General features: G+C 46.5%; 1 protein-coding gene across 5 annotated transcripts in view; it reads right to left on the bottom strand.

The window, feature by feature from the left end:
* LOC131879821 (protein tramtrack, beta isoform-like) overlaps nucleotides 1–26,360 on the bottom strand; it is a 43,139-nt gene extending 16,779 nt beyond the window's left edge. Inside the window, exons 1-2 of one of the 5 annotated variants that reach the window (XM_059226260.1) lie at nucleotides 25,695–26,360; nucleotides 30–837 (exon numbers count right to left, since the gene is read on the bottom strand). In XM_059226260.1, coding sequence (XP_059082243.1) covers nucleotides 30–722 — 693 coding nt within the window. In that variant the 5' untranslated portion in view covers nucleotides 723–837; nucleotides 25,695–26,360. Of the gene's footprint in view, nucleotides 1–29; nucleotides 838–931; nucleotides 1,256–10,044; nucleotides 10,533–25,694 lie in introns of those variants that run through there. The other 4 variants (XM_059226263.1, XM_059226262.1, XM_059226259.1 and 1 more) reach the window with 4 other exon arrangements.
* Nucleotides 26,361–27,656: the final 1,296 nt, after the last annotated feature.

Below are 27,656 nucleotides of genomic sequence, written 5' to 3'. Positions count from 1 at the left end.
TCAATAGTAAGAAGGTAGGTTTAGCTTACCTTATCTGCCTTAACGCCCTCGCTCATGTCCTCAGTTTGAACCTCGAGTGGTTGATCCAGCCGGGGTCCCGTTAGGTGTGAGAACCCCCCGGCCATGGGAACCGCCTCGGACCCAGAGAAGCGTCTTGGGCGGGCCCGCTTCCTCTTTGGACCGAGAGCACCTGAGTTGTTACTGCTTGGCTGGCTACTTTGAGTGGCAACAGGAGGAGCCGGATTGGGAGGAGAGGGCATTCGCTTGGCGGGAGATCCACCGCCATGCGTGTCCAGAGGGGACAGGAGGGGGAATTTGGAATGGGAACTGGTGGGTGGGGACGGACCATTGTCATTGACCTCGGCCAGGCCCTTGATCTTAAGACCTTCGGCCACCTTGAGCAAGGAGGACAGATTTTCTTGATCGACGGACACCTCTCCACGGTACATGAACTCCAAAAGAGCCTTCATCTCAGCGTATCGAACGTCCCGAAGGAACACGATCGGATGTCGGTCTGGAGTGTTGTACAACATGGATTGGAAATAAGGCGAACAAGCGGAAAGGACCATTTTGTGGGCCTTCAGCTGGAGCCCGTCGCAAGCCAAGGTCACATCCACGAATGCTTCCGAGTTCAAGAGGTCTTCAAACACGCTCAAGAGATTGTGCTGGTGGTTGTTCCACCGAAGACAGTATTGTTGGGGCAATTGGCCGGGCGCGGCCATTTTGGTGGTTTGGGAACGAACTACACGTTCGTAGGGGAAAAGCAGCCAAGTTTAGCCGTGCCAAGTTTTGCAACTCATGAAGTGTCGGGATCCGGAAGTGTCTCGGTTCAACCACCTGAAATGATGGCAAGAGAAAAATTGTCATTAGCAACAAGGTCGGCCCAATGATCTTCGTTCAGCATACAAATAAGTGGGACTCGAAATTATACCTGAGGGGACATGAGCGCTAGGCTATGTAGGGTAGCGAGAGCCAGGTAAAATAATGCGAATTGATCAATCACTTTTTGCAATACACATCACTTAGCACTAACATATACAAAGCTAGAGATTGGCACCAATCACTCTATTGCACCTTTACATTCACATCATTTATGGTTTCATCAGAAAAACACGTAATTATCATTGTGTCCACTATCTAACATGTATTTTTACAGACACACTCACTAGCTCACTCGCCTCACTCGCCTCACTTGGCGAATGTTGTTAACACCCGAAGTTCTTAAGATAGACTCTCCACTTTCTTGGCAGGTCTTTTTGTTGGTGAAAACGACAGCTCAATAAATCGATACCAAGACTCATGCCACGGCCATCATTGTCGTCGTCGTCGAATGAAGATAGGGGGCTACAAAAGGATCCCAAATGTTTCCTCCCCTCCCTTGCTTGGCAAGTGGAACACATTTCGCCCGGGAAAGAAGAAGGCTGCTCGTGGTCCTACCAAGAAAGCCTTTCTCGGAGGGCGCCAAAGGCCAAAGCGGGTTCAGAATGGATCGATAATACCTGCTACTACAATGCGTCTCCATACAACAATGTACCAATGCGAGAGCCTCCCAGAGGCAGAAAGAACCTCACTCCACTGCCGCAAAACTCGAGGAAACGAAGCCTTCGCTCTTCACGTAGACTCTATGGTGTATACATACACACTCGAAGTACAACGCAGTATCATTGGTAGGCGCTTTAAGGAGTTCGTGTCAAGCCACCATATTTTGTAGTCGCAATTTAAAACAAGAACCATCGCTCCGACTTTGGGAGCCTGAGCTTATCTGGTTCGAAAACCATTTTACTGTATGTGGGGATAATGCCAACAAAGACGCACCCAAATTTAGGAGCTTGGTTCGAATTTCGTTCGGGCTGCCTCATACATAACTATTATGAAGGGAAGACACCCATCGAGGATGGCGGAGAATAAACGGACGGACGCTGGGAGAAACAGTCCAAGCAAGCCAAGGCAATCATATCCAACGTGAGAGGTCATTAAGAGCTTAAGTCTACCTATCCTCTAGCTCTAAGATATTCATATCAGTTCAACCAACGGTTGGAATTCAGAAAATGAATTTTCACCCCAACTCCGAGTTGTAAAAAATGATCTCCAGGGAGAGCTTGACTTTTTTGCCTCGAAAGCACCGGAAAGCCAAGTTCAACAACGAAAATGTCTTGAGAAATTAGCAGATAATCACCTGGAGATAATCTCTTCCGGTGCCAAAAACGAATCACCTGAAAAGATTGCACTCATTTCAAACCTGACTTTTCTTTCGAGGGGTCTCGAATTTCGTGGTCCCTTTTGCTATCGGATGACAGAAATGCATGTGAGGCTTGGACAAGAAGAACAAGAAGACGAAGAAGAAGCTCTCCAAGTTCGAGCAACGCCAGGATTCCAGCGAGAACAAAATCTGTCCACGTTATCCTGACAGGTCTTTTTCACTCTCCCCTCAAGGCATTTGCACCCCGAATCTTTCGTTCTTTCTCTCTTTCTCCCTCTCCCTCATCCTCTCCCCTCCCCTCCAAACAAGGAAGAGGCAATGATTTCCACCGACAGATAAGAGCCGCTAGCACCTGAGCAATTTCACCTGTGAGTTCAATCCCTCGCCCTGTCTTCCTTTCTTTCCTTCTTTCTCTCGGTCTTTCTGGGTGTGTTGTGTGTGGATGATGATGTTGATGATGTCCCTTCGCCCTTTTTGCCGCTTCCAAGCCTTGCTAGGCGAGCAACGTCCTCCTCCTCCAACTACTACAACTACTCCCCGTTACTGCTGTTGTTGGTGTTGTTATTGCCGCAGTCGATGCTGTTGGCCAAAAGGAAATGGGCGAATGTGCCGTCGAGGGTTGGATGTTGGCTTCGTTCGCTCTTCCCATCTCCCATTCATCGGACATTCAACCCAAAAGACTTCAAACAACATAATGCTCCTTACGTATATTCACCAGGAGTAAGCCAAAGGTAAGCCAAAGAATCTCAGGTACTTTTCACATAAGGAGAGACACAAGGAGACACAGACACAAGCAAAGAGAGGGGTGGATTGGAATGTGGAAGTCTTCAAGATAAAGCAAGCCCGTTTCAAGACCTCACGACGCCACAGGGACTGGACTTATGAAGGATATATAAAACAATTGAGGTTTTCTTCATTTAGGGCCTGCCTCTAATTAACCAATCGACTGTCAAGCGAGGATCCATTCACACAGAGAGCGATTGTCGACCAGGCAAGCACTTCAGATTTATAGGAGATTAAGTCGTAAAAGTGTCGGTTTTGGGAGCTCGCTCCTTCAGGAGTGACAAGACGAATGGAGTCTTGACTTGAAGTCTTTTTCCAGCCCTTCACTTCGCACCCAAAACTTCAAGGGTGGTAAGTTCGGTCCCTGCGAGACTCCCTTCTACTAAATGGATGGATGAACGTTGGACAGGAGGTGGAGTCGGGTCCGTGACCACAAAAGTGGATAATTGTGGACATTAGAGGTGCTACCAACGACACTCTCCGGACAATTAGGGACGGGAATCCAATCACCAATACCAATACACCAATGGCGGTTCCAACGACCCGGAATTTTCATGCTTGAACGCCGTCCGTGTCTTGAATATTTTACAGGCAGATAGAAGACCTATACAATTGCGTTTAGTTGGATGCCAATTTCTCGGTGAATTATGAGCCTTTGTGCCCACCATCAGGTGTGAACAAAGGACGGCGAAAACGAAGAAGACAACCAAAAACGTTTTGTCTTTTCTCCCTGCACATTCAAAAAAGACCTACCACGACAAATATCATGCCTATTGGGCTTTTCTTGGAGCTCTCCAACCACCACTATCAACCATCTCCCATCTACCTACCTACCTGAGGAGTCCAACCCAGCTCTCGTGCAGGCAAGAAGCTCGTAAGCAAGCAAGCCAGTGGGCCATTGAGTCTGCCAGATTGCCAACCAAACAGGGTCTACCTAACAAGTAAGCAAGCAAGTTACCAATAACCACCTGTGTCTCAGCACGACGGCGAATGTATGCGAACCACTCTTGCTTGAAGAGCAACAACTACTTCTGCTACAACAACGGAGATACCAAGAGGGATCAAGGACCTTTCAAAGAGCAACTTCCTTTCCAAGAGGGAAGCAGGTACATCATGATACACACATTCTCCGCCTCGGCTGTTACATCGTAGCGAATAGGTCCGAGTGGCAGTAGGCACACACACCAAAGGGAGCAAACCAAACCAAGCCTAACATGTTGCAAAGCCAAAGGGAAAGAGGAAAGAGGAGGCGAAGAAGAACAAGGAGAAGAAGGAGAGGCTTCTTTTTCTTCTTCTTCGGAGATGCCACGACGACTTTCCTGCCAAGACAATCTATCGAGCAAAACCGCCATCTGACTACCTGTGCAACACGATCCATCCACTCACATGCAAGAGGGTACAGTTAGGTGCAAGTAGAGACACACCAACCAAACGGGAGACAGAAAGAGAGAGAGAGAGAGAGAGAGAAAGAGAAAGAGAGAAAGACAGAGACAGGAGAAAGAGGAGGAGGAGGAGGAAGAAGAAGGAAAATAAGACTCATATTTTTATGAGGAGCATGGTGCGTCCACACACACTCACCCAGAGAGCACAGGTGCCGTCAATTCATCTCAGAGGACCTTGCTCTCTTACGCAGGCTTGGCGAAAATGTTTCTTTCTGTGGTTGGCCACATGCAGTGTCGTCTGCCTGATGCTTGAGCGCTGCCATCCTGAATTGGTGGCTGACAGACTACCTAGGCAACCACCAAGTTGGCTTGAAACTCTGTTGCCTGTTGCTTCGGGATGGTTGAGTGGTTTGGGGCTCACACAGATGAGGGATGGGAAAAATGCTGGCAGCTCACCAAGACAAGGATGTTGGTATGTGAGAGGCAAGTTCCTAGGCTTTTTCCCATCCGCAGCCGCCTACTTCTTCTTCTTCTCCTCCTCCTCCTCTTGCTCCTTCAATTTGACTTGTTATCGAACTCAATTGCTCGATTTTGAAAACCTTCAAACTTTGAGCAATCGCTTGGTTAAAAGAAAATTAAATGCCAATCAAGGACAACAAGGTGTCAATCTCTTGATAACAGAATGAAGGGGGAAGGGATGGGATCATGCCTTAACCGTTATGTGAAAATAAACACTTGCCAAAGAAAGCAGGTAAAGCTTAAAACGATGAAACAAAAAGCGATCAGAACAAACTACAAGGCCCCTTTGTTGCGAATGTTTTCTAAAGCGAGGCCTGACTCGACAATGGTGGGTTTAAAAAGCCTGAACTTCGCCGTCTCAATCAGGCACACCAACCAGTACGTCAATAAGCAGCCCTACATACGCACATCGTATGGTACTAGTATTGTAGAGTAAAGACAATAGTCCTATTTAGTGTTTCCTTTCAATTGTGGTAGGAGGCGAGTTGGTCGTCGTCAAGTTGAATGCATCAGATTGCCTCGACGTGATTAGACTCGTCGTATGTACGTATGTGAGAACAATCCCAGCAAAAGCAACACCAACAAGGATCAATGCCCTTCAGACGAAATATCGTGGGCTGTTACCCTGCTGCCGTATGAACTGGAGCTAGCAGAACGTACCAAGTGGTAACTACCATCCATCTATCCCTCCATCCATCCATCTACCAAACCAAGTGCAAGGGAATCGGTCGGTGATCCCTGAAAGCTTTTCGAGTCTACCTGTGCCTCCTTCCCTCCTAGCCTCTGAGCGTGTGAGCGTATGTGAGCGTGTGTGTACGTGTGGAAGAAGTGTACATGTGTGTGAGTGTATGGAGAGCCGCTAGCTACCCTATCAACTCCTATGGCCAATCGCCACCTATGGCAATGATTCGCTTTTCCAAGACGCCAATGGTTGCCTGGCACTTTGGCACATTGGCATTGTTGCCTGAGTGTGCGTGTGGCTTAGGAGAAGAGATCCATGTGGTGGTGAGCTGCCTTGATCATCAGGAGAACTTCCTTCGTCTTTCCTTTGTGCTTTCCATCATGCATGATGGGCCCCTCTTCCCCAGTGTTCTTCAGCTCTTCAGCCTCGCCAAAGAAGTCGTCTCACGCCGCAGGGCGAACTGCTATTTAAAAAGAACCTATTCAAAAGTGACGAATGACTTTGGCAAGGTTAGAAGAACCAAGTCCGACCGCGAACGAATGCACTCAGACCTGGGAGGGAACACGGGCGATGCAGTTTAAATTACCCCCAAATCTCTCTGGCCGTCTCAAACTTAAATGTCACCTCATGGATGGATGGATTCGTCCATGAGGTTCAGGGTGCATTAAATATCCTGTCAAAAAGAATCAACCCTTCTCCTCCACCCTAATTCAATCCTGAATTGAAAAGCCTACAACGCCACATACGACTTCATCCCCGATCCCCTGTGCTGCATAATATTACTTCGTCTAAATTTGGAATCAGTCAAGTTCTCGCCCCCTAGAAAACAAATCGGGCGAAGAGTTTTTGCCAAAACAGGGAAGCAAGCCAGCCAGTCAGCCAGTCAGTCAGCCACCTAGCTAGCCAGCCATATCCGGCGGCAAGCACACACTCAAATAGTTCCACACCCAACATTCAACCCTTAAACTTGACTTGAGGGAGAGAGAAAGACAGGGATTGCTTCCCCGATTTGTGGAGCGAAGGGGAGGAACTCGTCGCAGAGTTCATGACCGCGACTAGACTTGAATGATCTAACACATATGGTATCAAGTGAGCCCGTCGGGGGGCCACTAAGCAGCAAATGAGTGGGGCAGAAAAGAACAGCGAGAATCATAACAACAATACTAATGCCCAGGTTACGTAACTCGTATCCTCATTTTCTTGTGAACGCCATCTTTAAAGTCCCTTCGACCGACCGATTATCCAGAGGGGGGGGGGAGGGGGGAGCGTTCCAGTCAAGCAATTTCTGCTTGTCAGCTCTTCTTCAACCTGTCGACCATTGCTAGGCGGCGATGGCAAAGCCAAGTGCTCTATCAAAAACCACATGGGGATAATTTCAAAAATCTGCTTGCAACGATTACCGCCTCCAGCCCCAACTACATCGTCATTTCGGCCAAGATGACCAGGGTAGGCATTGTCAGGCGCCCGCATTTTTGGGTCTCGGCATGGTCGTGAAAGACGTCAATTTTCACGCTTTCCGGTCTTTTTAAGTTGCAAGTATTCGTTTTTTTCTGCCTCTAATGAATCAAAAGTCCCTGATGTGTGTGTGTGTGTCCAAGGCAAGCTTGGGTCTCACCGGTGATTCCAACAACAGGTAGATGATTTGGATCCGAAAGAGAGAAATACTTCGCATGATGATGTACACCATGTACCCTAGGCACATCCATTCACAGGTAAAAGGAATAGGACTATAGTAGGGAATAGCAGTGGAGAGCCCTCGCCTGAGAGGCTGATTCCTTACATGTGTATGTAGTGGTGGTGGTCGCTTCTGCAGTAGTAGCAACATCACGGCTCTCCAAGCAGTCAACCAGTCGACCAACCAGCCAAAGTACTGCTGAACTGGCTGACAACAACCAACAGGTACATTTCAAGGCAGTTCAAGCGAGGAAGACTCTGGATTGTTCATGGGCAGCCCTGATGGTTTTTGGCTGTCGTTCGTTGACTTTTGGGAAGATGATGATGATGATGATGATGATGGTAGTGGTGGTAGTGGTGGTGGACGGGACTACGACGGCTATGTGTGTGCACATCCACTAGACAGGTACCTGCATGGAGCTCATCTTGAGGACATTGGCCTAAGAATAACCAGGCAAGTTTGTTGCGGTAACGCTAATATGGATACGACTCTACGTCCGTACTACGTACGGCCAGCTCCTCCATTATTATTATTACTATTATTGCTTCTTGCAAATAGACCGGGTGAGGAGGCCGAGGAAATACCCGAGCAGCACCTCCGAAGTTCCTCACCAACAAATTGAACAAAGAAGCGAAACCCCAAGAAGCAACAACCTATTCCAATACAAACTGTTATCCAAGCTTTCTCGTCTTGACATTTGAAGAAAACATGTTCCAGCTAATCCAACGCTTTTTGGAGAAGGATTCTAAAGATCTTGGTTGGACGGGATGCTCTCCTGATGGCCCGCTTGAAAACCAGTTTTTGATCGATGGTCGCGGCCTCCAATGCCAAAAGAAGGATCGTCGTTTCTCTAGCCACAATGCCCCCCCCTCCCCCCTCTCCCATCCCATATCTCGGTGGTAAGGATGTTGTCGCCCTAAACGCCAAGTCTAGTCGGTTTTTTATTCATACGATCTCGCCTCTTTTCTGTTCTACTAGTCAACTTGGGACGTAGACTGTTCCTTAGTCCGACTGTCAAGGACCGATGACTGGATCGGTGGTACCAGACGCTCACTCACATTAAACCTACAGGTGATGGCTGATGGTTGAATGCTAACGACGATTCAAACCATGAAACCAGTTCCCCATTAGAGTTTTGTAAGGACATGGAAAAATTATATTACGTTCTAACTTAATCCCGGCAAATGGAGATGGTGCCCGAGGCTAATAGACAAAGGATAACTCGTGGATGCTTGCGAAAGCGCAACACTCACTCACTCTCACACACACACACACTCAAACAAACACATTTGGTCATTTCCAGCTTGTTGTTTACCCCACCCTCATGCAATTCACCCCCTCTTAGAGGCAGCGAGAAGACGCAAGAGGGAAGAGGGAAGAGAGAGAGAAGGAATGGAGCGAAAATGGGCAGGATAAATGTGAATAACATTCATCTTACGTTTCTCGGAGATCGCTTCCTTCCTCTTAGTCACTCGTTCGTTCGCCCTCTACTAGCTTGCTTGTCGTGGCCCAGGACTCATCATCCCCCTTCAAGTTTGCTCTCTTGGATGGATAGATGGATGGATGTATGGATGAAGAAAGAAGAGCGAAAGAAACGAGGGAGGCAAGAAAAAGCACATGCAAACAATTCCCTAGTTCTCCCGAGATGGATGCAAGTAGTGACTAGTGACTGACTATTCAGCAGAAATGCTCAGATGCGATCATGCACCTCCCGGGAAGGGTTTGTCAACTGGATATGGTGCTTTGCTTCTCTCTCTGTACGTAGTACATACTATAGAGCAAGAAGAAGGGACAGCAAGCACATCGAAACGATCTCTGTCTGTCCATGTTCTATGGGTATGTGAGTCTGTGGGTGGGTGGGTCTGCATGCGGGGGTGGATTGAGGGATGACGTGAATAGTGAGGGTGCAAATTTCCCCGTGGCCCTGGAACTACTGTAGCAAGCAGCACTGTACGAGATGTAGTAAAGGGCTGGTAGTGTAAGCGAATCGGCTTTGAGGACACGTGCCAAGTTTACAACAAGATTCGTTGTCAGGCCAGGGAAACTGGAGGAAACGGAGGAACTCGAGGAAGTCACCCCCTTGCCTATCATCCCCTACTATCCTGGTGCACCCTGTCTTAAGAGTCCGGCCTCATAGAGAACTGGCTTCAAGTATTTTCTCTTCCTCTCTGTCGGACGGAACAAGCAAGTAAGTAAGTAAGTAAGTAAGTAAGTAAGTAAGTAAGTAAGTAAGTAAGCGAGTAAGTAAGCAGTCCATTGAACCCTTGAGACTCCTCGTCGATGGATCCATCGTAAGTCCATATGGACAACAGGCGAGGTTAGGGTAGCAAGGAAAAGAACAAGCTCGAAAGGAAGGAAGGACCGTGGTCCACTAATGAAGGGAACACGGAAAGGGTGAGAAATCCCGAAGAAGGGACTCTATTCAAGTGGTGAGGCCCCCCCCCCTACGATATCCCTCTATCTATGCGACTACCTAGTAGCCAGGCGGATAGTTCCTTCTTTCTTTCTTTCTTTCTTTCCTTCTCCTCCCCCACTTCTCATCTGGCATGAGTCACGGAGGTTCCTGGCTAAACGAGGGGTGTCCTTACTCCGGAAAACAGGAACATCACAAAGGAATATGTGAAAGTGTCAATTCTGCGAAACCAAATCGGCTTAGCCAACGTTGTCAACTTATTGCGTAGCTCTGAAGCCCACATGTATCTACATATATGTAGTACTCTCTGTGTACCATCCGGGGAAACCAGAATAAAATTACCGGCTCGTCGTGAATCATGGATAGGAAAGAATTGACTTTGATATTTACCACGATCGGCGAAGGACTGGAGCACTTGGGAGTTTCCCTGTCAAGTTGTCAAATGTGCAGAGTAGTCGGGCAAGGTTAAATGGACGGAAGGGTTGTTATGGTTGCTGTTGTCGTTGTTGTTATGCTCCTTCACACATCCAAATCACGAGTATGTCGAGGATCGTCCAAAGTGATGGTGTTGTCTCGCTCAGGATCTTGTGAAGTCTGACTTGAAAAGTCTCGGGAGTGAGCTGTCCGTCTCTCTCTCTCTCTTTACTCGGAAGGCAAGTCTGGAGAGGGGGGAGGGCAATCCCCGACGTGTTGTTGCCTGTCTTCTTCGTCGTCCTCCTCGTCGTCTTCCTCCTCCTCCGCCTCCTTGCGCCCCTTTTTCCAAGTCTGCAAGGCTCGCCTCCTCGGTTTTTGTGCGTGTGTGTGAGTCTTTCTTTCCCAGTGGGAGACTACTCTCTACACAGTGTATGAAGTGCCCGTGGAATGATTGTGAGTCCTGCTCAGAGTACAACGTGCAACATTACGTACGTAGTTCGTACACAACACGGAGATCGCCGGCAACAACATCGACAACAACAGCAACAGCAACAACACTGAATGAGGAGCAGGAGTACTGGAGTTGTGAATCGTGAGGATGTGCTTGCTCCGTGGGTTGGTTTTCCATGCGCAAATCGGCAACACCAACACTCCATCCACGTAACATGGAGCATGACTTTGAGCCTACTCATGGAGAGCTCATGGAGAGCTCTCTGAACCTGGAGGGCTCTTCAACAGAAAGGTTTATATCCTGAACTGGCTAACATATTTTTCTAAAACCATTATTAAGACAACAAAGACAATCTTAATGAATTGGCATCATTATTATGGATAGTGGATGGCACTGATCGCACAAAATATCTTATATGTCTGTATCAGCCCGGCATTAGTGGGAATGATTGTGAAGTTTCCAGAGTGCTAGCTCATAATATCATTGCATGATAGGATCATCATTTAGACTTAGAGCTATCCAAAAGCTCTCCAAGAGCGCCCGGTATTTGCATTCAAACGTCCCCCCTCCCTCAGTTCGTATTCGTATATATCGTTGTGGTATTCGGCCCCCATGCAGGAGAGGAAGATCAACATCAACAACATCAGTCCCAGGCCGAATGTGACGGGCCCGCCGACGGTCCATGGTGTTTACTCGCATGCTCTTTTCACTTGGTTTGAGTGTACAAGCCATGGGTTCTAGTGAGGGTGAGAGGGGGACTCTCCAGGATGTCCCAGGAAGTTAAAGTCAGGATACCTGGCGCCGACAGGTTTCACCTCAAGCGGCTGCCGACGCCGGCCAAATCTTCCACCGGCGAACGCTCCGTTCATTCACCGCTTGAACGGAACGAACGGGCCCGAGAGGCACGGTGTTGCTGTTCGAATCGAGTCATGTGGCCAACTGGCATTGCACTTGTTTCCCTACGGCTTGAAGCTCTCCATATCAGGGTAAACTCATGTGGGGGAGAAGCAATAACAAATGTCGGGACAGGTCTGGAAGATGGGGAGGAATGGCAAAAACACCGGCACAGCCCACGTACTTGGAAGTCAGATTTATTCCATACCTTTTCAAGCTGAATGTATTTAAATCGGTACAAACACATACTCGCACATCCGTCGGATTTCGAGACAAAGACCCGGCTGAATCCTGTTGGAAATCTAATAACCAACCGGATGAATTAATATCCTCGTGCATCTGTGCATACTGGAATCGACCACCCTCATTGTATTGCAATGCATGCGCAAGGCAAAATTTTGAGGCAACGAAAAATATGAAACGAAATCATCCAATCCCACTGATGTGAGGGTACCAGCAATTTTCTTCGTCCGCTCGGTAGGTGCTGTGTCTGTTCAGATAGATGGGCGTTCATACGTTCAATTGTCCCTTCACCAGAAGATGTGGATCGGCAACACCGTCGAGGCCTATCCCTCGCCCGTCCACGTCAATAACGTCATTGGTGCCTGCTCTGCTCCCTTCTTGTCCATGGAGGCAGACTCCTCCACATTATCCGTGTGAGGAGTGAGTGAGGACGAGGTACGTTCGTACGGATAAACGTGCGTGGAGGAGCAGATATCCATGTAAGAGGATCGACGTGCTTGGAGAGCTTCTTTGGATAGTTCGATGCCAAGAAAGAAGAAGGCGACGAAGAAAGAGAAGAAGAAGCAAGTGCAATAACCTCGCTCGAGTTGTTGCCCCTTTGTCACGACAGAGCGTCGTCTGTGACGTTGGCGGCGGCGGCGGCACGAAAAATTTGCCCACAGACCCTGGAAAGCCTCAACGAACGAAACGATACAATGAAACACCACACCAAACGTATTGTAGCCGAGTGAGACGTGATGGTAGAAGTAGTGGAGAGACTGGTACACATATGATATTGGTAGCAATGAAGGGCCCCGATCAAGAGTCCAGAACCAAATAGAAGAAGACGAGCATGGAAGACGAGGTGTTACGTCACGGACATGAGAAGAAAATGGCAAGGCTCAAGAGCCAAACCCAGAACGCTCCTCAAGGATCAATAACCCCGCAAGTTCAAGGCTCGAATATGGGCCAGGCCTTCCGATAAGATCATTGGAATATGAAGTCTAATTACAGTCCATCTCATCAAGCTGATCTTGGGTTCAACTATGTACTTGACTTCGACGAGCGAGCGAGCGAGCGAGCGAGCGAAACGTTCGTTGGACGGTATTGGATGATGTCTGTTGTTGTCGTCAGGATCGGGCCAAAATCATTGGCTTTATGATTATGATTGCTTATGGGAACCAAGCGAGGAATTGGGATACCAGCCCACTTCCATCTTGCAACTTCCAGTCAGAAAGAAACGAGAATTCTCAGGCACCACTTGAATATTATTTCACGGATCCGTTCGTCCGCCAGCGTCGGAGAATCGGTTTTAGCCCGTTGCGAGGAATTCTCAGGCACATTGTTCTCGACTCCGGCCATTCAACTTGTGGAGTCCTTAGCCAAGAGTTCCGAGCCAAACTGCTCATCCACCAACCAATCCACCTGTGTCAGGATGGTCCAAGTACCACCACTACCACTCTACGGCGTGAACAGCGCAACAATTGATGTTCATAATTGGCGTTCTGCAAGGGTCTTTCATTCAACCGCAACGACTAATTGTCAAGTCTCTAAAAAGCACAGCCATTGGAGATTGAGTAAATTCAAAGACGAGCGACGAGCAAGATTGGTGCTGGTTTTTGTTCACGTTGACTTGGAAAGCTTCAAGAAAGCTGGGATGATGATGGTTTGCCGATTTGAGCGGTTAAAGGGCAAAGCCATTCAACTCTGGCTTCAACTAATCTGACGATTCATTCTCCCGTTAAGAATCGGAGAAGATTGACTCACGAAGTGCTGAGCCCTGTTGCCACATTATCAGCCTATTTTAGCCTACACTGAAAGGGCTTTTTTTCCCAGTTGAAAAATTAAATCGACCTTCCGTGTCCAAGATCTTGTTGGGCGAGTTCTTTTTCTGCTTTTTGTGAAGTTCCTGCAAGATGTTGCGAAAGCCAAGCAAGTTTCCTTGGGCAATTTGTCAGGAGCCGACAAGCAATAACAGGAAATCATCCAATCCTTCAATTAACTACTGACAACCGTGTCCAAGAGGGATCCAAGCCAATACTTCAGGTGATGATCATGGCGGCTGGACGGAAAGACCCTTGACTGCAGTGCAGGCAATATTGGATTGCCAACAATTCCATTCAAACAAACATTTTGACGCTTGAGCAACTAACAAGAAATGATCTGAATTCGAGGACAAATATGTTTTGAATTCAAAGCTCTAAAGTAACATCGCAACTAAAGTTGGTTCTTTAAACCAAAACTGATTGTTTTCTAAATTTGACAAAACTCTTTTCAGACACCCTTAGTCGAATAGTGGCTGGCATCTTTCAATTTAGATTTGGACATGGTTTTGACAAGCATTCTGTATCAACCCGACGTTCAAGAGCTAGCGCTGTATGCCAATTCAAATTCGTGTGTAACCCCAGTATTGTAAAAAGTTTAAGTGGTGACAATTAGACGAAATATAATCTTTCATTTTGATTATACCGGGTCTCATATTCCGTGTAGCGGTAAGTAAACCCAAAGAAAGATGTACAACAACGCCTTAAACTTGAAATGTGGAAATATTGCACGGAATGTCCAACAAACTCACGCAACCTTCAAAAGGAGTTGATTTAAAAGGTTGCGTAGATTTACACTAGTTTGTACCGAGCAGTATCCACTGAGGGGTTTGTTTAGAGGTTTTGAGTGAAAAGGAGAAGTAGAACCGGATTTGCGCAAAACTTATCGTCTAGCAATCGCCTCTAACAAATTGGCTATAATAATCTCATCCCCGATTGTAATCAGATATATTACGTCATCGATACGAACACGGTTGACTAGAAACTGGTATAAGGAAAAACCATCTTTAAATCTCTGGTCTTATTTCGATTATTTAGGGACGTGTTCAAAAGGTTCTCTTGGCGACAAACCGATCTAAAGGTTATACATGATACCCTATCAAAGTTCAACTAAAGAGCGAAGTTGAGCATTAGAAATCCAAACCAGACCTCCCCATTCCCTTAACAATATATCCGAACAAGAGATCTAGCAATGAGTTGTCGAAAGATTCGGAGAAAAACTGTGCCCAAGATTAATCTATTGGCAAGTGTCTTTGAATTGCACGATTCATTGATTCGTTGATTCGCTGTAAGCAACGCACAAACGTACAACCCCTTTGATTAATATAGCTTGAATTTTTCATTAGAATATTAAAGATATTGTATCTAAAATAAGAACGCACTTAAATTCTCGAAATTTGCCCTTTCGCCAGTCGGTTAGGGGTGCAGCTGGAGAGTCACTTTTTCCTGTTTAGATCGACCGACCCTGTGAATTGTGTAAGTACGCGTAGATTCAAGTTTAGAGCAACTATCCTTATCGAGTGAGTGAGGACTGAGGAGAGAGACCCCACACCTCGTGATTTGTTGTGTTTATACGAGGAAATTGAAATAAGAAGCTTCGATTTGAACGCATCACAAACACTTTAAATGCTTGTTATTGATTACTACAATCTCCATAATAAAGGGCACGCAGAACTGCATATAATACACTTTTCTGGGTTATTATCTTTTATGGAGCAACGTGAAAATTAGGAGAAAGTTTCCATTCTTTGCCGCTAGATGTCGGGTGTCATGGTAGGACCAATTGATATGGAAGTAGAAATGCGATTTGTTCTATTTTATTAGCTACTTTACTTTCTGTGCTCTGAACTTGATCTCCTTTTTCCTCTTTTGATCTTTCTTCGTGTTAGGGGAGTTTGCAAAAAGAATTCTAAGAATCATAATCACTTTAAGGGCAATCTAGGGCTCTCTGGTTCGGGAGGGACTCAGCAAATGCCAGTTTAACAACTGAACTTCTCATGTTTATAAGATACAAACCTCAATGAGCCTTAGCGACTTTTGTTTTCCACCACGCCCTCTAGTGGCAAGTAAATCAAAGGAAGTCGTAAGTAATGATCAGTTCCTGTGCTGTTTTCCCCAAATCAAACCTTATGGGGAGTTAGTTACATTTAAGTTTAATTACATCACCCTTGGAGGATGTCTGTCTTACTTATATGATCACGGGGACGGTGTTTGTCACGGTGTTAGTTAGTTGTTGGGGCGACTTGTTAGGAGGTAGCAGTCACTCAAGCGTCGCTTAGAGAACTCTTATTCGTAACAAGTACTTCGGATTTAAGCCTTCAACTCGTGACGAGAGGAAGGGCGCATGGATGGGTGCATGGACTACGACGACCTTGAACAGTATCAATTGAGGACAACGAGGGAGTAAGGGAGGACGTGGCAAATCTGCGATCAATAATTGAGGATGATAGCCAATACAATGATACCTTTATCGCAACTTTGATCGAGACCAAAGTGCGCCCTTGGGGAAAAGTGCTTGTCCCTTTATTCACTAGTTGATTTGTTGACAAAAGAGCTTGGATAAAGGCCTTAACGCACACCTGTACGGCTCCGAAATCCCCAAGCTTTTCATCCGCCATTTTTTCCAAACGATTTGTTAACCACAGGTTTCGTTTCAGACTTGGAATGGAGGTGAATCCCAATTTTGCTCTCGCTCTCCTGGCTTTGCTCTGGCCAGAAGGTGGACTGTACCTGCTCGTATATAGAATCCCAATCTCCCACCCACCCACCCACCCACCCTGGACAGTGGAGTACAGTGCAAAGCTAAAGCAGGTATTGGAAGACTCCTCCCTCCACACATCGAGTCCAACTACAAGTTTCCATTGTACGACTACACTCGTACATTTGAATGCCAGGCCTAGGGGCCCATCCATGCACGTAGTACCTGGTGGTGGTGGTGGTGTTATTATTGTTGCTACACAGAAAACATACTCACTCACTCACGCATACAGACATCCACCCAAGCTTGAGTGAGAGAGAGTACAGGGTGTCAATTTGGAGTTCTCCCTGTCAAGGACTTCAATCTGTTGTCTGAAAATACTTTTGAAATCCTATGAGGAGGAGGAGGATAGAGGGAGAGAGAGAACAAGAATGCATTCTTCCATCCACCTACAGACATTCGAGTGGAAAAGTCCGCAAGACGGACTAAGCGATGTCTTGCCGAGAAGGTCGGGTGGTGATGCCTCTTTTTGTGGCTCGTTCGGTTTTTATATACGAGTACATACTAGGAACTTCTCGAGACGATGCAATCAATGCTCGAAAAAAGTAGCTACAAACGAAAGTGACTTGTCATGAGGTTGGCTATGTGGATGGTGAAGATCACCGAGGAGCCTCTCTCACTCTCTTTCGATCTAGTGTCTCGTCCCAGAGCGGCAAAAAACTCGGCGGAGAGAGCAAAAAAGGCTGATCTTCCGTCAATGCATTTTGACGCAAAAGAATGCATTCGAAAGAGATTCATACATACTACGAACGTACGTGGCTCCGGCAACTTGGCTTTGACGAATCAAAAGAGTTCAAGAAAATGCAGACTCAGTGGCAAAAATTACACCCGAACTACAAGAACGACGCGTCTGATTCAACTCCAAAACGCTTGGGAGAGACACACACACATACTCAGAGAACGGATAATGGAGGAGACGATTCTCGTTTTGTCTTGCACGCGATCAGATCGGATCATGGTACTAAGACATCATGAGTTCATGATAATTGGTGGGCTCAAAGATCCACAAAAAGGGGGCAATGTCAGTGTCCAATTATTATTCGCCAAAGTTTGTCTTCATGACTTTGGACTTATGTTGAATCTCCTCCAATGTTAGGGTGCCCAAACAGAGCGGAGAGCAATTCTAATGACTGATTCGCCTATCCTGGTTTTGAAGCCAACTCTGGTGCCAAGTTGGCTTGGAAGTTCAAAGATGCAGTTCTCAACGAATGATGGATGAGGTTATGTAATCCAGCCATCTCCTAGACGCAAGTGCAGCAACCGCCGACTAATAGTGTGCCCGCAACTGAACAGAATGGCATAGTCACCCTTACCTGGAAAGTGTAAACAATGATTAACCAAAGAATAGCCATTTTACCTGTCAAACGACAAGCATGTCGCCTTTTTAAGGGCATATTGGCCTTCTTTTCAACCAAACTTCAAGAAGAATGATAAATGTACCTTCCCCGACCGACATTTAAAGCCCTTCTTTGTTCTGCGCAAGATCGTAAAAACCGATTCCACCCTCTTCACAATGCTATAAATAAGTAAAACCCCACTTTTCAGCAGGATAGGGAGGGTGAAAAAAAAATCAATGGATCATAATTTCACAATGACCTAGAGGAAGGTGGCAGATATGTATTTAAAAGCAATATGATGGACCACCGCAGCAACATACATGAATTCCTTTCGCTATTCGATGGTTGTATATACTGTGATACATTTATAACAATGGTGTTAAGACTTGTATATGGAGTCCAATATCCAAAGAGCCAAATCTGATCGATGATCAGTATCCGAAAAAAAGATTCAACGCCCTTTCAAACCATCTTCAGTCATCAGTCGTGTTTAACATGGTCAGCTAATCCTTGTCCCTAGTAAGCTAAATTGGTCTTGTTTGTGGTGGCTTTCAAACACTTTGCCCGTTCTTTATCAGGCTCCGAAATCAAGACACAGAATAGATAGAGAAAGAGTTCTCGATCGAGATTTGGCAGTTGGAAGCTAACGAATATAAACCTCGCATTCCAGTGCTTGAGTGGTTTTTAGCTCTGACTGTAAGGCAGATGCGATTCTCTACCCACTCAAATCGCAAATTGAGGGCATATCTACATTTTCAAGTCCTAAGACGCTCGTCAAATACTTTTCTTGACAGCTCTTGACTTTATACAAATGACTCCTTGGGATTGGGCATGTTAGCCTTAACTTTCACATTACAGAGCATATGTCTGTTGTTTGATCTTGATTTGAAAGGCCATTGTGCTTCAAAGGCAATCGAAGGCCAAAGAGTGGCCTCAACCCATTGAAAAAACATCCCAAATTGTCACGTGGCCAAAACGGGGATGGGATGGAGCTTATGATTCGTGAAAAAGGCGCAATTTTTTATTCAAATTTGTACATTATCATTAGCACAATTGTTCCTCAAATATCGTGGACGACTTTATTACTGAACATGAGGTAAGCGTTCGACGATTTATATAGACATGCTTGTGTCTGAAAACCCCTTAAAGGGCCCCAAACTAGGTTAATGTAATTCTAGAGGGCTCCACACCTATTTTAAAGGTACAAATCAACCAATGCTAAAATAAACACCAAAGGGGGTTTCGATGCATTTGCAGACTTGTATTTTTGCCTCAAACATATCCCTTTTCATATCACTTTAAAGAGCTATAACCTCGAACTAGTCCAAACTTCATGTCCGGCTTTAGGTTAGCTTTGGTTAAATTGAATGACATGATATCAGGTGGTATTTAAAAAAAAACATTTAGGGTTCTCTTTTCGATGTTGCAAATGGAATTTGTACCTAATTTTGAAATGGCTGCCTGCTCTCCGTTCTCTATCAAAGCCAAAGTAGCTTATAAACCAATCCTTCGTGCATAAGGTACATCAAATTTGTATCAATTTCATACTCTTCCGATGCACTCGCCTTCAAATGGCCTCTGCAACATGTCTGTGAATGTTTTAAATTCCCATTGAGCATTGACAAAGTGCCTAACGTGCCGCATTTGTATATGATAATGAGCACTAGGTAGGCTGATCTTTAATCTTTAATATATTCCTTCATAAGCACTTGACGGGGAAATACCCTAATGCTATGGACTCGCTCTTATTCTTCTGCCAATTCTTTTAAAGGTTTTGTCGGTCTTCTGGATTTTCGTTCTTCAAGCGTTCATCCATCCAATGGCATTGCAATAGAGAGCGAGCGTGAATACGAGGGTGAGTAGTAAGAGTGGTCGTCGGGTTTGAAGAAAACCGGTTAAGTTGTTGCTATCTGGCAGAGAATGCAATTATTATCCCATTTCGAGGGAACAAAAAACGCTGATAATTCACTCAAATTGGCCTCCGAGAACCCGGGAGAGGAAGATCCTCTTTTTCTCTATGTGTCTCTCTTGTATTGGATCGGGGATGCATGGAATACGAGTGCGCAAGTACAAGATGAGCAAATGTGCAATGTCGACAAATAATGAGCTCAATCATGAGAAAAAAGGACATCCTTTAGCAATGCTCTCATAACATTGCTCCTCGGCATACGCTCAGCACGTCAAGCAGGACTAGTTTTTTTTGCACATTCTTGGAATGGGGAGGAAGCTTTCTGCGAGAGTTCGCTCAACGATAGGCCACTCTCTAACGGCTTCAACCCTTTTGGGTCAATCGGGTGAGCGAATCTAGGACAAGACCCCATTTTCTCCTCCCTCCTCTCCCCTCACTCGTTTTTGGCAATAAAGAATAAGTAAGGCCACAATAGAGAGCCATGTAGGAACTACAGCTTCCAGGCTCTCATCTATGTTTCGAAACAACCCTACAGAAAAACACTAAGTATACAATCAGATTCAAGAAGAGTATGGTAAAGAATTTTCGTCTATCAAGCAACACCTTTATAGATTGCACTGTATGTAGAGAAAAGTTCATATTATCTGTTTACCCAACTGTAAGTCAATTTCACCAGAGAGTACAAAAGCCAGTTTAAATCTAAATCTTGGCAGAAACAATGTCCTGGACCTTAAATATCATCCATGTATAGTTATCTTTAAGCAATATATTTCGCAGGAGTAAACAAAAATATCTAATAGTAGACTAGCTCCATCTTTTGTTTTTTACTCTGTTCCGATTGGTTCAGTAAGAGTTGCCTTGAATTTGTGTTTGCTTCGTGGCCTTTTATTCACACCGTACCAAGAGGACACTTTGTGTAACAACTAAGAAAGTGCGATCCTAACCAAAATTTTACCCCAACTGCAATTCATTTCTTTGTAGAAAACGGCGTCTTAGTCGAAGAATTGTCATCGATTCAAATAAAGAATCAGTTTCTTAACCCTGTCTTTCTAAAGAGCACTAGAACAAGGAACTTCGAGAGGGAAGGAGGCACAAGCCTTCGCTTACTATTGGCCTTATTCTGGAATTGGACCTCAAGGAGGAGGACGAAAAGGAGGAGGCCCACTATGTACTGTTCTACAACTGTCTGGAGAAGAGGAGTAGGAGTGAGTGTACGACGTCGTCGTCGACCTCGTCGTCTAATGGAGTGATGGGAAAACAAAGCCTTTTGTTGAAACTGCCCTGGACAGAGAGTAGAGCGACAAAAACAGGCATAAAGAGAGGGCAAAAAAGCCTTGATTTTTACAATCAAGCGGCCTTGTCCGTGTTTTTTTCTTGGACCAGGAACTCATTTCTATTTCCTATCCAGGGGATTGGAAATGACGTAAACTTCCAGGGTTGGCTTTACAATTAGTATGAACTCTTCTTAGGAATATGGATTGTATTTCGTCCGTTCATTTTATGAATTCGTGTTTTCCATCAACCTGTGCCCTAGGCCTGGCATTCAGTTTGCATTGGGGAACAAAATTGGCTAGACAATGAAAAAGTTGGCCTGGCGAAAAAACACCACAGTTGCAGGCGTTTTTTCTCGTTATTTCATCCGTACGTACGTACATATGCTAGGGACCAATCAGTTTATTTGATAATGACACAAGTATGTAGGGTAGAACATATTGTGTTTTGCCATCGTTTTTTGAATGCGAGGTCGCGTTTACACCAATGGAGCCCCGGGAGTGACTCAAATCCATTGTTGTACAATGTACATGACCCACAAAGTGTTCTCTCGTTGTTCTGAAGCTGCTTAGGAACGAGGGAAGGAACGAGGGAAGGAACGGAAAAGGCCGTTTGGAGGCCGTTCCTAGCTTCGTTCATTCTTGAGTGAGTGAGAGATGAGGGATTGAGGACGTCGAGGACGTTAGGCAACCCAACTCACAGAGAAGTTCTTCCCCCAGTTATTTCTTCCGTCTTCTTTTTCCTCTTCCTCCCTTTCTCTCCCCCATTTCTAAAGGACTTCATCGCAATTGGACATGGTTCGAGGTCAACACACCTTAGCGATGGATGGGGTTTAGTTATCATGAAAACAGTTTCCGTTTCGCGCCAAACAGTTTAAAGCTTAATTACGTTTAGAAGTGAAAGCTTGAGTCATTGTCCAATTTGTTGCAGTACAAGTGAGCTTAATGGGACAGAACAGAGTTCCCTTAATTTTGATACAGCCATGGTCCACATGTGTCGATGTCCTTCTCGAGAGAAGCTTTTCGGGAAGGAGAGAGAAGAGAGGGTTTGTTCCTAGCTTCGTCCGAGGATCATTTTGAGAAAAGGGAGGAAACTCGAGGCTCTGAAGGCAAATCGAGGACACCCACTCATCCATCCCTGTTACGGGAAACGAGGATTGTGTGACGAGGAAAGATGAAACTTTCTTGTTATAAAAATCCCAGTGGGGATTACTTTAGATTTTTTGATTAATCAGCACCACATCCTATCTCGACCACCCCTAGCATAACGACAATACGGACAATAGAATAGTAGACCTCCGACGATGAAGAGCCATTGAGTCCAGTTTCCAACCAACTAGTTTTGTTTCAGACTTTCTACCTCGGAGAGTCGCAAGTTGACGAGCTTACATGGGAATTAGGCTCTGCGCCTGTGCCCTTCATGGAAATTGTGTATTGACATTGAAACATTGCCCACCCTTGAGGAGCAATCCCACTCCTGGACTTGGGTAGGAGTGCTGGAAGTGGATCAGGAGTCAACCAACCAAAGACCAGCAACCAAGATTCACACACAACAACAACAGTAACAGCAACAGTAACAACAAGGGCAACGAAGTCGTCAAGGAGGAAAAGGAGGAGGGAAGTAAAAGAAAATTAAATGCACTGGAGGGGACAGAATGTTTTCCAAGGGAATTGGGAGGGGGTGGAAATGAAAATATTGATCCGCCAAGCTCTAATTCCGGAGGGTTCCTTCTCTACCTCCTTGTCTTTCCCTCTTGCATGCACAAGTCTGTTTTCCGAACATTGCTCAATCTATTTAGAATGAAGAAATTAGTCTTCTGGAAAGCGTTGGATATGCAAAGAGAACTAACTGATAACAACTGGTTCTAGACCCATGGGTGCATCCATCCACCATCCAGATGGGTGAACCCTCTCAAGGATGAGCCCGAATCTCCCTCGGAAGCCTGTCCTTGTGAGCAACCAGGAGAAAGAAAAGGAGGAGGAAAAGAAGACCCCTCCAGCCCAAGTTCTCTTAATCTTGTGGAACATGTACAAAAGCTGTTCCAACCACTAACGGGGAAGGACAGGAAGAAAGATTGGAGCACAGCAGTGGGTGAATGAGGCTTCTTCTTCATCTTCTTCGTTTCCCTCCTCCTTCTCGACCTTATTCTTCATAGCTGCCGTAGCCACCACCATCAGTAGCAGGCACAAGGCCATTTCGACCCTCTACTGTATATGTACTCGTTCCTGCTCTTCCCGTTTGCCTCCCTCCCCAACAAGCACACACACAGAGGCCGCTTCTTCATCGTCTTCTTTGGCCTCGTCGTCTTCGCCTTGGTCGGGTAAGAGGCTCCATTATACAGCTAGTATATGGCCTCAATACTGGGCCTTATTGATTCCGTCCCCTCTTCCTCCATTTCCTTCCCTCTTGTCTCCCCTCCCTGCCTGGAAAAAGGCTGTTCCCGATTCTCCCTCGCGGGGTCCCTTTTCCCATGCTCTCCAGTGAGGACGGGTGGTTTGGGAAGTTGGAACAGGGTCCAGGTCCGCGAGTTCCACTCCCACCACCACCACCACCTCTATGCATGTATGGGGGAGGAACAACGCCAGCATAGCAAGAAGACGGAAGGAGAAAGACGAGAATAAGACCACTAAGCAAGGGCTCGTTGAGCAAGACCTAGGAGAAGCGGGTGGAAATGGGGAGGCTTACTCTTGTTTCCTCTCTCTTGGTCGTTCTACTTTGGTGGTGGTGGTGGATAAGGTGGTGGTTGACGGTAGTAGTGGTGGTGGTGGTGGTGGAGGAGGAGGATGTGGATAGCGGGTGGCTTTCATGCAAGGCCGTCATGGCCTAGATATCAGCCCTTCAAGGGAGAGAAACGCAGCCAAGACAGCTAGGGGGCCGTCTTACTTGCTAGAGGCTGACAGAAGTGTTCCCATTCGCTCGAGACTTGGCGGCAGTTGTGCCCCCTACAGCTACTCTTTCTCCCTCTGAGAAGAAGCTACTCAGGAATGCAGCTGTCCTATCTCTCCCTCGAGGATTTTTCAGTAGTATGACTTCAGCGCCTCGTGCTGCTGTCCTCCCTTCGATTGCTACTACCCACGTTTCCAACTCGCTATATACATGAGCGTGTACTGTAAAGAAAGAGGAAGAAGTAGAACTTGGAACACGGCAGCTGGACCCGGTGCCTCTTTTTTCCCGTCGTGGCGCAACTGTACACATACAACAACAGACTCGGTGAACTACTGCTACATGTCCTATTGAAATGGAGAGGCCGCTTTGAGCTTCTACTACAGCTACTACTACTACTTTGTGGATCTCTCGCCTTGAACTGCTGAGTTTTGCCTCCCTCTGTGAGAGTCAGGGAGCGGGTGAGTGAGCGAGTGAGTGAGTGAGTGGTGGGAACTTGCTTTCACCCAAAGGGGGAAGAATATGTCTGTGACCTTCATTCGAGTCCACGTGATACAACAGACATTCGTTCAACTCTCGAAATAAAGGCCAAGCCAAGTTCCAAATTCCATCATCTCATTATTATCATCACCTCCATTTCAAATGCTAAACAACATGTGGTGATTAATGCCGGCCTGTCACTACACCATGTACGAACATGAAGACCAAAGAACCAATCCAAAAGGGAGGAACAAATTAATTTCCGTTGTCCCCATTACACCCTCCAACAACTCAAGGAAGGTTTCTGGACCACTTAGGCTACTAAAGGCTACGTCCAATGAGTCCATCCATCCACCAACCAACCGAGGATTGGAGGAAAGGAAAGGGTGGACCACTCACCCCCTTGGTTTTAATTTCCCCCTACGGTACCCCGTTACACATGAGATTACGATATTACACCACCGCAGTGCACAGTATTGCATTGGGTCCATATAGCACAATATACGATACATGGAAATGCACCCTACTGCCCTACATTCGAGGGGAGGGAGAGAGAGAGAGGGTAAACAGGTGGTGAACTAGGGAGTGCTTTGCCATTTTCATCAGCAATACGAAGGAAAATGAGAGGGAGCAAGAGCGAGGGTGAAGGCGGGAGAATGAGGGAGCTAAACTAGGGTAGTGGAAAAGGCTGACGGATGAGATCAATAAAGTAGATATGGATGACAAAGCCCGGAAAAGAAGAACTCTTTCTCTCGGCTGTTGTTTATCTCTGATTGGATGTCAGACATGCTTCGAAGACCCTTGTTTACGGCTGAGGCGTATAAGTAAGTATGGCCCAGTGTCGACAAATGAGCGAATTTCGTCAAGTTCAACTCTTGTCACTAAGGACATTTCAGGGGTGGAACAGGAAAGGAAGCCCAGGCCAACATAGAGCCACCTCGCCAGCCACCCAGCCACCTAGCCAGCCACTCCTCCGGACGATACCCCTCCCCAGTGAAGGTGAAGGGAACAAGTAGTCGCTTTGTCTCTCCAGACTTGCCAAGAAATATGACGGCCTGTCCGTTTGACGTTTTGAGATTTCCATTCACCCGAGGCCTCTCGTGAGTATGCTCATCCCACACAAGTAGTAGAAGTAATAGAGAGGGAAGGAGAGAGAAACAGAGAACTCATTCTTATCAGCTGATTTCAGACTTGAGGAAAAACTCGGCTTCATTCGGCCACAAATTCAGCCCACATAACATACTTGCATACTACTACTACTTCTGCTACAACTACTCCAGCAACTCTAATAGCAACAACAGCAACTACAACATTCGAGAGCGACGACTTTTCAGTTCTTGGGGAGAAAGAAAGACAGAGACAGAGAGAAAGACAGGGAGAGAGAGAGAGAGAAAGAAAGACAAGAACGACCTTTTCTTTCCCTTAGACTAGTCAGGAGTCAGTCCTTGAAGTATTTCGCCCTGCTCTGACAACATCTTATCAACAGGGGTTGCCATTTCCCGTAAATATTCACAACTTCCTGGGCCAAATGTTCAGAATTGGCGGACGCTTTGCTAACGAAGTGTTGGTGGGGAATAAAAGCAAAGCCATGTCTTACCTGAGGCTCGAAAGGATGGATCCTGGGATTTCACGATTGTAATCACAACACACACACCAACACACAGAGCAAGCACTACACGGGGATGAAAGGATAATGGATGATGTTCGAGAAACAGGTCCTCAGTTTGGCCTTCACGGCAACACTTTCACTCTCAAAGGACATTGCATGATGAATATGAGGAGTGGGATGTGGATGATGTTGACAGGGGAGTTGTTGTTCACGGATGAGACACTGTCAACAACTCACATTACATAACACCCCCGCACCCAAACTTCCAATTGTCACACTCGACAAATTTTGTGGTCCGGAGCGAATCTTGAAACAAGTCAGTTTTCACCTCCAAATCAATCCGAGTTGTCCACAGAGTCCCTAGAACAAACACGGTCGAGTCTGACAGTGCTGCTTGTACTAAACACACCACCACTGAGGCAGATCGGAGAATAAGAAGAGTTGCTGTCGATTTTCGTTTCTTCTTCTTCTAAAGCTTCTTCTCAGTGCACCCTCCTCTAACGTCAAGCTCACCCCAAAGTCAAACAACGTGTCGCCGTCGTAGATGTTGTCGTTTTGGCCCTAGTGGACGTCCTCGTCGTCATCTTCGTCCTGCTCCCTCTAGGTGGTTGCGCGAGCTCGGCCTCCTCGTCCGCGTCTCTCCAAGGCATGAAGGCTCTCTGACTTACATTTGCCACCCGCCTTTTGCGCCGCGACTCTCCGTTCGTTTTTCTTGCCCCCTTGTCCCGGTAGACTTTGCTTGTCAGAGAGACATGAAAGTGGTGGTGGTGTTGGAGAACATGGAGGTGGTGGTGGTGGAACTCTAGAAGATGATGGTGGTGGTGGTGGTGGTGGTGGTGGTGAATTCGGGCTCTCCTCGGCCTGCTGTCAGTGTGCCTACCCTCTAAATAGAAGTGGTGAACTTGACGTAAGCTATCTATTCATGGCCGAGCAAATGTACGGTGTGAGTAAGTGAGGGAGTGGAGGAGGGTAGGCCGGAGTTTGCGACGACTTCGGGAGCGAAGGCGTCAGCATCGAGGGAGGAGGATATGGTGGTGTCGTATACAAGATCTACGACGTGCAGAGGCCAAGTGCAGTTCCATGCCTCCATTAACGACGACCGAGTGCCTCGCATTGCTTGTGGGGAGTTCTCTTTCGTAGCCAGGGGACGATGCGGACGACAACTGGAACGACGACGAACGCCACCACCACGACTACAACATATGCCTCATAGTTCGTTGATATCTCGGCCTACACCTCCGCACAACGCTGTATATGTATGTGTGCATATACACTGTACTAGGTACCTAGTTTCGAGATCTACTACCCTCAAGTTCTCCCTTCTGTCAAAGTTGGCCAGAGCTCGCTAAAAAACGAGCCAGGCCTAGAATAACAACACAGAAGGAGGAGGAACACGAAGAACCCCGAGGAGAGGTCCTCGGCATTTTTTTGAGAGTGCCTTTGTAGGCAGCGATGCAGGTGGTGAGAGGGCTGTAAGTTTGCCATTGGGACATTGGTAGTCAGTCGTTCGTGCTCTAGGCATAACGAGAGGGAGACGAAGGAGCAAAAAGAAAAGACGATGAAGACGACGAACACGAAGAACAAGAAGAGGAACGAGAGAACGAGCGAACGAGGGTGGATTGTTGGCTGGGCTGCATGCCTCCTCGCCTTTCAAAATCCAAGCCTCGGATGGATCGGACGGAGAGTCATGACAAGACGTGCCACCGAACGACCGTGAGACTCGTGCAACTACGTACTACATGCGACTACCGACTGAGCCCACCACGAACGATTGCTGCATGCTATTATCATTTCTTCTTCATTTGAAGGAATCATATCGCGTCGGTTCTGGGCCGGGGTCCGACCAAGCCAAAATTTTGAGCTATTTTTCGGGGTTCTTGACTCGAGGGTACGAAAATTCCACGCTGGGGAGATCCAAGCAACGGCTCATGCTTCTTGCTGACTACGGAG

The sequence above is a fragment of the Tigriopus californicus genome, chromosome 4 (assembly GCF_007210705.1).
Source record: "Tigriopus californicus strain San Diego chromosome 4, Tcal_SD_v2.1, whole genome shotgun sequence".
NCBI lineage: Eukaryota > Metazoa > Arthropoda > Copepoda > Harpacticoida > Harpacticidae > Tigriopus > Tigriopus californicus.
This window is presented reverse-complemented; position numbering and strand designations above follow the sequence as displayed.